The following is a 12,685-nucleotide window of genomic DNA, read 5'->3' on the forward strand; positions in this document are numbered from 1 at the left end:
ATGCTCCAAAGTCAACCATGCATCTCGTGAAGAAGATGCCGAACGGATATGAGGTATGATGGACCGCTGAACTGCCAGAGCAATCAGCGACAAGGCCTGTGCACCACGGGTATCCCAAGCTTTTTGAGCTGCAGTTCTTGGAGGAAGTGGCTGAGGTGGAGCGGGCTGAGGTCCCCGTTGTCCACGTGCGCCTTGGGGAGGAGTAACGGGAGCTACAACTCCCGGTCGAGTTTCCTCTCCACTGACATAATCCCATAAATTCTTGGCCACTAATACATTTTTCATCATGAATGACCAAAGGGAATAGTTGTTTCCGTCCAGTCTGTCTTCCTTGGATACATACGTAAAGACATCACCTCCCTGATTTGCCATGATGACAAATTTCCAAAGACAAAATGAGCAATGTCAAAGTAGTATTAACTGGAAATCTGCAAATTTCCAGAAATTGCAGCAAATACGTTTCTGCAATTAATGTTCAAGGGCGTACTCTGTCAGAAAACTGTCTTTTACTGCACGCTTCCCAAGGTGCAAACAGTGCAATGCAACACTGTTATCTCAAAATCCCCAAAATTTTTGCCAAAATTTCTGTCAAAAACAGTCTTTCTGTGACTGTATCAGCAGTTTAAATGCATCTGTCCTCCAAATACACAAAAGCCCCAAAATGTTTGACGATCCTGTCTAAAAATTTGCATGAAATTTTTCCCTGCACTTGTTCTGTGTTGCCACGTGTGAACCTCCACTTCCAGAATTGGTCTTGGGCTGAATTTTTTTTTTTTTTAATTGTTTAAAATTGCACCTTACGTGGTCGTCTGGCGGGCTGACCAGTCGCGAGTCTGACGCGGGCAGGCAAGCAGTTCGTGGTCACAAACGGCGGGCAGGACTGTCGCGAGCAGGCATGGCGAGCTGCGCGTGGTCAAAAACGGCGGGCAAGCCTGTCGCGAGCAGGCGTTGACTCCGGGGACAGGACGTGGACAGGACGTGCGACGTGCTGCTGACGTGAAGATTAAAAACGGCGGCAAGCGGGTAGGCAGGCTGACGTGGGTCAAACGGGTGTCGTCTGATGAAGACTGCGCTGTCGATAGTGCGCGAGCTGCTGACGTTACAAGGCGACTGTAGGCTGCCATTTTCAGACACAGACAGCGTGACTGATGGGCTGCACAATCCAGACGGTGTCTCAGCAAGACTGGTGGCTGACGTGGCGGGCTGCAGACGGACACTCGAGCAAAGGCCACGCACAAAGGAACAGCGCTAGGGCGCGTGCAGGTACAGGTAGCGTCGGGACTGTTGGAGCTAACGGCACGGGGGCAAAACTGGCGAGGACTGCTCTGATACCAAATGTGAGAGCAGAAGATCGAGATACAGCCAAATTCAGTAGTGTGAGAGTGAGAGAGACAGAGTTGAAGCACGACACCCAAGAGAATAGACTGAATAAGTGTAGTCTGAAAGTACAAAGTACAACCCTTAAACCTTAGGGTTGTAGGGGGGTGTTCACACCCGACACACATTAAGTGCCTAAATGTGTGTACCATAAGCATATAAGTACATACGATAATAAGACCATAAGTCTAGGGGAAAAAACCTCTCCTACCGAGAGTAAAAAGTGCCCCACTGTCCTACTGATCACGGACACTCCCATATCAGCGTAGGTGTAAGTAAGGCGCGAGTAAAATACCCAACAGTCCTATCTCCTCTGTGACAGGGGACAGGATGCGATCCCATACCTTCTGTCTACATCTTTGCTCTTTATCTGAAACTATCTCCTGCTGGAAAAGGCGCATGTAATAGTCGGTGGCAATCTCCATCACCTCGTTCGGGCTAGAATAGGTCCTCCCATACTGATCCCGAAGGCTGCGTATCTGCTCTCTTGTGGTGCGGGGTTGGTGCACCTGGAAGAACTCCCTGCACATCGTGTCCCCCTTCTGCGCCCAGAAGGCTGCTGAGGTTCGGAATGAGAACTCTGAGTGTATGCCTTCTAGGCCAGCAAATGGCTGCTCGCGCATGCATCTTCTACGCGTGGAGGGTGGGATTCCCTGGTGCCTCTTGAAATAATCTCTGCATGGCTGCAAGGTCCTGTCGGAGTGCTCTCTCCTCCTCCCAGCACTGCTGCCTGGTGTGTATGGCTGCCTCTTGGCAAATTCTGCTCGACTCGGCTAGGACCTCTGCAACCTCCTCTGCTATCCGGTCCCTCCTGTCCCACTCTCTGGTCCAAATCTAAACTATCTGTCTCGTCACCTCCTCCCTCCTATAGATCGAGTCAGGGATCTAACAGGATCATGTGTCTAGGGCAGATGTTGGGGGGTCAATCATCAAGAGAACCGGGCAATGATCGAACAACGTGGTGCCTACCAACTGCTCAATCTGGCCTCCACGAGAGCCACCCCACTCTCCCACATAAAACCTATCCAGCCGCTTTAGCAAGTCTTCACCTAGCCTCCTGTATCCCCAAGAGAAGTCCAACGACCTCTCCCTTGTGTGGAAGGCAGGGTCTCTCCATGCATCACGTGCTCCGACTGCAAGCAAAAAGACATCCCATGCCTCCTGCTCTTCCCCAGCCATGCCCTGGTAGTTTCTGTCTCTACCTTGCTGGTCCTCCAAAGCCTCCAGGTTGTTGAAATCTCCTCCAATGATCTAGGAGTCCATCTCTGGGAGTCCATCTGCGATCTCCACCTAGAACCTACTGCATGCCCTAACCTCCCTCGGGGCTACGCAAAAAAGAAAGTCATTGACTATGAGAAGACATTTGTCCTACATCCCGTATGACTACCATTTGATCTATGGTTGCTTTGGCTGCCCATCATGGTTGAACTGTGCACCAGTTTGATATTTAGATTGTATATTTACATGGGGAACTTCAAGAAGAAGTGTATGTATAGCAGCCCATTGGTTTTGCAATTCAGGGATCGGAACACTTGGTATGCAAGCTGAAAAAGGCTTTGTATGGTTTTAAACAAACTCCTTGAGCTTGGTATGCAAAAATTGATGCCTTTTTCCTTAGCCAAGGGTTCATTAACAGCTTATCAGAGTCTACACTTTACGTATGTAAAGAGGGGGGATCCTTGCTGGTCATATGTTTTTATGTAGATGATCTTTTGCTCATAGGGACACATGTTGATCAGATTTCAGCATTCAAACAAAGTTTGCAGCAAACTTTTGAGATGTCAAACTTAGGGCCTTTGCAATACTATTTGGGCATTCAATTCATTCATGATGCTAGAGGCATTGAATTGTCACAGTCCAGATATATTGGTAGATTTCTTGAGAGGTTTGGCTCACAGGATTGCAAGCCAAAACCAAATTGCACACCAATGGAGACTGGACTCAAGCTGTCCTTGCATGATGACAATGATTTGTTTGATATACATGTGTGCTTCAACAATTGGATGTCTCATTTACTCATGCAACATAAGGCCAAATATTAAGTTTGCAGTTTCAACCCTAACCAAATATATACACACCCCAGGCATGTCACATTGGCAAGCTATGAAGCGTGTTTTTCATTACTTGCAGGGTACTAGGAATCCTAGATTGCTTTTTGCCAAGGGGCAACCACAACAACTACATGCTTACAGTGATTCAGATTGGGTTGGTGATTTTGAATCATATCACTCTATGAGTGGAAACTATTTCTTTCTTGGCTCATCTTGCATCTCTTGGCTTAGCAAAAAACAATCAAATGTTGCCACATAATCTTGTGAAGCTGAATACAAGGCAACTTTCACTACCATAGTTGAATGTATATGGCTAAGACATTTGTTGGCTGATCTAGATGTATCTGTCACGGAGGCTACTCCTTTGTTTACTGACAATCAGAGTGTCATTGCAATGGCATGGAACCCAGTGTTTCCTGCACGCATGAAACACATAGAGATCCACTATCACTTTGTCAAAGAGAGCTACATGTAGGAGATATCAGCCTTGTCTACTATCCTACCGCCAATAATGTGGTAGACCTCTTCACCAAAGCTCTTCCTCATGACAAATTTGAAGCATTCCATAATGCTTCAAATTTGATCTCCTTTGGTGGATGATCCTTTTATATTGATCACTCGTTACCAAGGGGGGTTTGTTGGGTTTGACTCATACCTACTCTTACACAGGAGTGTCAATGATCCTCGGTAGGACACAAGGGCACTTTTTACTCTCCTTACCAGAGGTTTTTTTCCCTAGCTTTAATCTCTTTTATTTTATGTACCTATGTTACACAGTTTGCCCTTATTGTGTTTTACACCTTTCGGGTGTGAACACACATTAGCAACCCTAAGGTTTTAAGGGTTGTACTTTGTGCTTGCACATTACACTCTTTTAATTATTGCATTGGGAGTGGTGTCTTCACTCTCACTCTCTTCACTATCAATTGTACTCTCAGCTGAGCTTCAATCTCTATGCAACCCCTCACAGGACGACCCAGTAGCATGCGTGAGATGTGGCGAACCAGTGGAGACACAGAGACATTGCCTATGGAACTACCCTAGAGCCCATGAGGCTTATAGGAGAGCCCTTTGGATGAGTTATTAATAGAAATGTCTTTTCTTGGAAAAGGAAGGTCCTACCTTCTGCCCCAAATTCAACACTACAAACACTGTTCAGTGGTTGTACAACTGGTGAGGATAACTGCAAGCTCTATCTCAAAGACTTTCTAAATAGGACAGTGCACCTGAATCAGAACAATTTTCATAGAATCTGAGGTCAAAGAAAGCCATCCATCTCCTGAAATGCATGGACTCATCAGAAGCCATCTGTAGTGGTAGCCACAGCCATTTGATGCAAGCGTACTGTTAACTACTCGATGTTCTTTCAAGGTATGATTTGACTGTAACTAGCTGCTGTCTCTGCAACTCTAGGAGGAGCTATCTTCTTCAAGCACAGTAATCGGGTGTGAACACTTGAAGGCTTGAAGCTAATTTCTGTGCAGTAATCAGCTCACTATATGTGCTCTTAAACCTCTGTTCAACTTTCGATGGCTTGCACAAGTGAACTCCAAGTCAACATATTTGTAATTGTGTTGGTTCTTAGCCATGTATGGAGAACAAGGGCATCAGATTCCTTCAGTTATGCTATCATGACAAGGTCCACTTAGAACTGATATTCCTCTGTTTCTATCCCAAAATTGTCACAGATTTGTCATGTTTCTTTAATCCTTCTGTGATCTCTGAATTTGTTATACATTTATCATGTCTCTTCAATCATTCTGACCTTTCATTTTGTTACATAAATTTTCAGCTACAATTTTGAATAAAGAAAATCCAAAATTAGTCAGGAAAATATACATTACCAAAGGAAATTTGAATAAAGAAAATCCAAAATTAGTCGGGAAAATATACGTTACCAAAGGAAGACGAATTAAATTCATTGGATTGGATAAGTTTCTTAATTTGGTCAAAGGAAAAAAGAACTGGCAGGATATAGATTTACCAAAGGTAGATGAATCAAATTCATGATTGGATTGGATAAATTTTCATGTGACTCATAATCAGCTGCATGGAGCACACATCTTATCATCCCATCCACCTTCCAAACAATAACCTAGACCTCCCCAAAGAAGAGAAAAAAAAGATTGTATCTTGATTAGTTCATCATTCCTTCGACAAAACTGAATGTGTACAGGGGTCATAACAGAATTAAAAAAGATAGTATTCTAGAATGAGATGCAACATTAGCCAATAAAACTCAAAATTAGCATAGAAATTAATGAAATATCTGTGAAAATATCCTTTGATTAAAGAAAAATATGAGTAAAGACAATAACCCATACAAAATCAAAACATTATACAAATGAAAACAACAAAGTTGTGGGGTAAATATTTGATAGATGTTTTGTGGGGGCTGGCTCCAAGTAGTGGCACCTAATCTGACTCTACAGTCCAAGAGAAAAGGACTCTGTGACCAGGGATCCATACAAGGTCATTTGTGGGCTATTCCTAGACAACTTGTACGAGGAACCTATATGAGGGCTGGGACTTAGCACACACCGGTCTTGTAAATGGCATAGGAACAACTCTATTAGTACTCTACCTTGAAGTCACTTTACATGGCTAGACTTTTCTATAGATTCACTTGTGGATTTTTATTTTATACTCAACAACATTTGCTTTGAAGACTTTACAACAAAGTAGATGTGCTCAATAGCCTGGTTGGAACTGATACAAAGTCAAGCTAGGATCATATAAATGCGCTCCCGCCCGTCGCACCGGCAACCTATCATCGCGCCCCTCGCTAACCCCTGCTCCTCCTACCTGCCCCTCCACGCGGCGCACTATGCCTTTCCCTCCCACCAGCTCTCTGCTCCATCGCGCTGCCTCCTCCCACGCTCGCCCCCACGCCTGGTCACCCCTCCGCCCCGTGCTGCTCCCCCACACTTGGTCAAACCCCCCCCCCCCCCCCCCCCCCAACCTGGTACCTCCCCCACGCCCTGGTACCTGCCCCACGCCTAGTCACCCCCCCTCCCCCGCCCTAGTATCTCCCCCGAGCTTGCCCCCATCTCTTTCACCTTGCGGCCACCTGCTTGGAGGTCCCCCCACGCTGTCATCCGTGGTGCCCGACGCCTCTATCGCCATCAGAAAACAGAGCCCCCCTTCCTCGTCATCCCCCCCCCCCGTTGCTCCCTCCATTTGCAGCAACATCCCCCCCACCGACAGTACAGCAGTGTGATTGGTAACTTCTCAGTAGGGACACGCAATGGAAACTTCTGGTCAAACGCCGGTGCATTCTGCGAGTGCCCCCCAATCAAACACCTTGCGTGTCATCCTCTCCGAGGAACAGCTCTTAGTCATCCGTGCCATAGAGCTGGAGCTAAAAGAAACAACGATCTTTGGTCAGGTCGTAGGACATTTCCCATCCAGGGCCCAGCTTCGGGATTGGCTTCACTCCATGCTGCCCATTGGCACAACGCAGATTGTGGAGGCGGTTCTCATGGAACAAGGGATCTTCATGGTACGACTCACCTCAGCAGACGTAGCCCATGAGCTTGTGGCCACTTCACCCTATGCTTCCACAAAGGGGGTCATCTACATGGTTCCATGGTACTGTGGTTTCACAGTGGAGACATTCGCGCTCCACAACAGGTTCCTTAGACATCCCGTCACCCTACTCTTCCCTAGACTGGCAGTAGAGTATCGCTAGTTAGTGGAGGACTTTGGACGACTCTTTAGCACTATCCTTTCCGCCTCCTTCGCAGATGCAATGACAACCGCAAGAGTCCCAAAGGTGCGGGTGGCACTGAAAGAGACGAAGAATATACCACAGTTTCTAGAGATTGAGGCAAGCGGACACTCCTTCAAGCATCAGGTTATTGTGACTGAGCAGCCACGGCAGTGCGTGCACTGCCATGACTTTGGGCATCACGCAGCAGAGTGCACGTGTTTCAGAGCCAAGGCAGCTTCGCCGACAAGCCCACAGATGGACACTGACGGCTTTACACGGGTTCAAAGACGATAGAGAGGGAGATGGCACACGGAGGGCCGCAGTCAGCCCCCCAGATATAGCCACACGGCAGCAGGGAGCAAGAGGGCAAGCGTCGCCTCCCGAGCAAAGCACCACACGGTTCCCCCCCCCCCTTCCTCGCCCCACCTGGCAGGACCACAAGCCTACACATCCACCCCCCACGGAGGCGTCACAAGCCACCTCACTTGAGGTCCCACATCTCCCACACCCCTCCCCCCTCCTCCCCACCCTCCCTCCCAACCGTACTACACAGCCCCCCCGCCCCCCCCTAGAGCTATCGGCACCCCCTCCACACCCGCCTTGTGCCTCCGACCACCCCACCATCCCTTGATCCTCCCCCTACCCACCATCACCCCCGTTGACCAGCCCCCCTGATCCCCACCCAGTACAGGTGACCTCCCCCTTGCCCACAAGAGGTGAGGAGCCCCATACGCCGACATCCTCCACTCATCGGCACTCTAGCCTCCCCCCCACCCAACACAGCCACCAGTTCATCCATCCATGCCGCCTATCACACTTTCCCGAGACAGGTACAGTTGCTACCACACAAGTTTTTTGCAATGGGCCGTCATCTTATCTGAGAGTTCCGGAGCACGGAGAGTTTCCACTACCCCTAGAAGTGGGAATCTTCATGCTACACAAGTCAAGGAGCCGCAAGATCCATCTACTAGCACCACCAGATGGACCAAATTATGCTTTCTTCCTTCAAACCTCTCACACAAGAGACTCGACGATGACACAAATAGAGGAGGAGGTGAAGAGCCACATGGCACACGAAATATCCCAGTGGATAGGAGGAGGACTGCACTTTTTTCCTAGCAGTGGCTAGGTTGCATGATGGACATTAATTGGTGGGCTGGGCCCAAGGTCCCACATTTGAGCATTATCTTTCGAGCCCCTCCACAATGGAGAGCTCCAATGGATGTGATTGAGTGGCCCCTGGTACAGGCGGCCTATTTCTACTAGTGTACAGAGTCTCGCCTCTCAATCTGGCTGATAGATGCCCTGGTGGTACCACCAGGTGCATCCATCACCCCCATGGTCCACCCGAGCTACCATGGGGGAATGGAGTTCACCATCCAGGCGGGAACCAAAGCGTATCCGCATGCCTTATAGCTCTTCTTTGTCAGCAGCTTCCACACCGAACAGATGCTTGTTCAGTCAGTCACAGGTTTCCCTATGAGTTTACATCTTGCATCCTAGAATGTGAACAACCTCCAATATAGTGGAGCAAATGGTTCCATGAAGTTGATTGTTTGGTAGGAGCTGCAGTGTGCCCTTGCCGCACAGATCGACATCTTACTTTTACAGGAGCATAAGCTCACTCATGCCCAGGCCCAACGGTAGGGAAGGTACTCTCAAGCAGTTCACACACTTATTGGGAGCATGCCATCGGTGCCCACTGTAGGAATGGAGGCATATGTACCTCTATTGGCCCGAGCCTCACTGCTTGTATATGGGACCACAAGACGATTCTAGCAAGGAGGGTTCTATGGATCAGATTGGATATTGGAGACTCGTGCCTTGGAGTCCTCAATGTCTCTGACCCCACGGAGGTTAGGGCATGCAGCAGATCCTGAGTGGAGATTGCAGCAGGACTCCCAGAGGTGGACTCCTAGATTGTTAAAGGAGACTTCAACAATCTGGAGGCCTTAGAGGACCAACAGGACAAAGGCAGAAACTACCAGGGCATGGTTGGAGAGGAGCAGGAGGCATGGGAGGTCTTCCTACTGGCAGTGGGAGCGCGCGATGCTTGGAGAGACCCAGCTTTCTATAGTAGGGAGATATCGCTGGACTTCTCCTGGCGACACAGGCAGCTAGGCGGAGCCTTGCTAGAGCAATTGTACAGGTTCTATGTGGGAGAGTGGGGATGCTCTTGCAGAGGCCAGGTAGGGCATTTGGCTGGCACCACGTTGTCCGATCACTGCCCGGTTCTCCTAATACTTAATCCCCCATCATCTTCCCTAGACACACGATCCTATCAGATCCCTAACTCTATCTACAAGAGGGAGGGGGTTAAGAGATAGATTGAGCAGATTTGGTCTAGGGAGTGGGGCAAGAGGGACCGGATCGTAGAGGGGGTTGCAGAGGTCCTAGCCGAGTCGATTAGTATCTGCATGAAAGCAGCCCTACAGGCCATGTAGCAGAGCTAGGAGAAGGAGAGAACACTTTGGCGGGACTTAGCAACCATGCAGAGATTACTACAGGAGGCACCGAGGTATTCCATCCTCCATGCACACGAGCAGCCATCGCCGGTCTAGAGGACAAGCGCTCGGAGTTCTCATTCCGCACCTCAGCAGCCTTCGACGTGCAAAAGAAAGACACGATGTGCAGGGAGTTTTTCCAAGTGCATCAGCCGCACCTCAGGAGAGAAAATACGCAGCCTTCCGGATCAATATGGGAGGATTCCCTCTAGCCTAGAAGAGGTGATGGAGATTGTAGGTCTAGGATCACATCCCGTCCCTCATCACAGAGGAGATGGGATGCTTCCTCCTAGATCCCTTCACAGAGAAGAAAGTAGAGGAGGCTTTCCATACACACGATGGGCAGAAATGCCTGGGAGAGGATGGCCTCTCTAAGGCCTTCTTCACTACCTACTGGGAGGTGGTGAAGGATCCCTTACTGTTGGCCTTCCAGGAGATTTTTACCTCAGGATGAATTCCAGGGAGTCTATCAGCAGGTCTTATCAGTCTCCTCCCCAAAGAGAGAGGTCGTTTGGAGCTATCCTAGTGGAGACTGATCACCCTATTGTCAGTGGCCTATAAGGCACTTGCAAAGATGCTTGGTAGACGACTCAACCCTGTGCTTCCATTCATCATTCATGACACACAGACAAGATTTATCCAGGATAGGAGCATCCTAGACAATGTCTTCACCTTCTTTGAGGCGACTGAGTGGGCCCATCACAATGGTCAAGGATTGGTTGTACTACTTGTGGACTTCGACAAAGCCTATGACACGGTGGACTGGGACTTCTTAGAGGCCACCATGGTGAGGTTGGGTTTTTCCCAAGCAAGGATCCATGGGGTCTCCGCACTTTACAAATCAGCTACCAGTAGTATTCTCATAGATGGCAAGCGAGGGAAGGAGTTTCAACCGGAGAGATCGGTCCGACAGGGCTGCCCTCTGGCCCCGTATCTGTTCCTACTCTTTGCGGAGGCGATGTCTCACTTCCTCAAGTCACGTCTAAGCAGGCTATGCGGCCTCCGACTTCCAGTGAGAGAGAAGACAGAGTTATTAGACTCAGAGTATGCATATAATACAGCACTTAACGTAGAGGATGATGTGTTGATGTTGGAGAGAGTGAGACTGTCCCTCAAGGTATTCTGTACTACAGCAAGAGCAAAAATCAACTAGCAAAAGTTGGTTGGTTTCCTTACAGACCCAAACTCTAGCATGGAGTGGGGCATCCACTTGGGATTTAGATTGGTGTGCAAAGGACACACCGTCCGTTACCTAGGGTTCTAGGTGGGACTCGATATCACTCCTAGCCAGCAATTTCTTCTAGTCCTTGACTCTATTCAGAGGAAGCTGAACTACTTGAGTACTGCTCGCCTTTCCCTAACGGGCTGAGCCCTGGTGGTTAACCAAGTCCTCCTAGTGACGGCTCGATACATCGTCTCGTGTTGGTGCTTCTCCTCGTACTGTGTAGTTCAACTTCGCGCCGCCTAGTGTGGAACTTCCTTTGGGCTGAGTCAGATGGTTCCAGGGACTCCCGGGCCAAGGTAGCCTGGGCGACCATCATTTGGCATCGGTCATAGGGAGCGCTAGGCATCATAGACCCAAAGTATCATAGTTTGGCCCTTTGGGCAAGCTAGTAGTCCGTGGTTTCACACCAAGAGGGCAAACCTGGAAGGTCCTATTGCAGGAGGGTCTCCAAGAGTGTAGACCGAGGCTTGGCAGTGATTGGAGGCCGTCCTTGAGATGGATCTTCAGGATGGCCCAGATCATACCCCCCAGATCCCTCTTCCTACACAATTTACTTCGTGTGTGGCAAGGCCTCCATAAGGCCCTAATTCAAAGCCCACCAGGCTGCCAGGAGGAGATAGACCACCAACTAGTGGTGATCTAGAATCCCCACGTCAGAGATTGGGATGGGGTACAAATTGGCGAGCGCCCCCACATCTACTAGGCTGGTTGGGAGGCCAGCTCGGCTCGTATGGACTTAGCGGGAGGTGTACAGGATGGTGGATGAGGAGGTGTTGCAGCGGGTATCAGGTTGCCAAAGAGGAGCTAGGTTGAGGAGAAGGGATATTGATGCAGCAATACCTTAGGAGTGGCCTGCTTCCCCAATCCGAGAGCCGGTAGAACCCGGGGAGGAATGGGCTGTTAGGTTTTCACCAATAGATATCCCCCTACAGGTGGCAGGTCGAGTGGGTGGCAACCCACATGGGACTTTCTTCACCGTGCAGGACGGGGGGCGTCTGGCCCTTGACAGAGGGCAACAAGATGAGGGGATAGTTGTCCTTCCATGGAGAAGGCTTTGAGTGGTTAGCCTTCAGGGGAAGACATGGCGACTGGACCCTGATGTTTTCTAGGAGGAGCTCCGGGAGTGGAGCCTCTAGATTTGGGAGGGCAGGCCACTTGATGAGTTAGAGCGGGATTCAAGAGAGTGGCTATGGCCGGCCTTTGCGGTCGCCAAGAAGTCGCTGAGGTTTGTGGAGTACACAGCCAGGATTGGCAGTTATGTACTGATACAGGAGGACATGGACTAGGCACCGTCATGTAGCAGGTACTGGGCGGAGCACAGTATCACGGATGCTTTCCGATGGACTTTCTCGTGCCGCTTCTAGGAAAGCTGGAGGCCGAGGAGGGTATCGTATTTCTTATGGCTGGTGGCACATGGAGACCTGGCGGTGGGGAGTTAGTTAGCCCAGATGCAAAAGGATGGAGGTTGTAAACGCTGCACACAGCAGCTTTTGGAAACTCCAAAGCACTTGCTTTGGTCGTCTGAGATAGCGCAACTCGTGTGGAGAGGAGCATGCTACGTCCTCCGCTGTATATCACCCAGCCTTGGATGTATCTCATGAGGAGCTTTCTGCTAGGAGGCAATCCGCCAGGGCTGTCACCTTCTGTATGAGGCTGGGATGTAGGACACGATATTCTTTATTGAGGCTGGGTCGTGCGCAGTGGTCGGCTTGGAGGCTCTACCCATCCGCCGGGTACTCAAGCCCACAACAGACCACTCTGAGGTATGGGAGATCATAGGGAGTCTTACTGGATGGCATATCTAGAAGGTGCGGTG

The 12,685-nt window shown here is 49.5% G+C and overlaps 1 protein-coding gene across 3 annotated transcripts in view; it reads right to left on the reverse strand.

Moving 5' to 3' along the window:
* Positions 1 to 12,685, reverse strand: part of LOC148014880 (uncharacterized) — a 284,657-nt gene that overhangs the window by 73,837 nt on the left and 198,135 nt on the right. For all 3 annotated transcript variants that reach the window (XR_015688327.1, XM_087665264.1, XM_087665263.1), the window contains exon 19: positions 5,413 to 5,523. Coding sequence is in view for 2 of the 3 variants with exons in the window: in XM_087665264.1 (XP_087521390.1) it covers positions 5,413 to 5,523 (111 nt within the window). In the remaining variant the exon portion in view is untranslated. The remainder of the gene's footprint in view (positions 1 to 5,412; positions 5,524 to 12,685) is intronic.

This window comes from Lygodium microphyllum, chromosome 24, assembly GCF_053477565.2.
Source record: "Lygodium microphyllum isolate KBCC chromosome 24, Lygodium_microphyllum_v1.1.10, whole genome shotgun sequence".
Classification (NCBI taxonomy): Eukaryota; Viridiplantae; Streptophyta; class Polypodiopsida; order Schizaeales; family Lygodiaceae; genus Lygodium; species Lygodium microphyllum.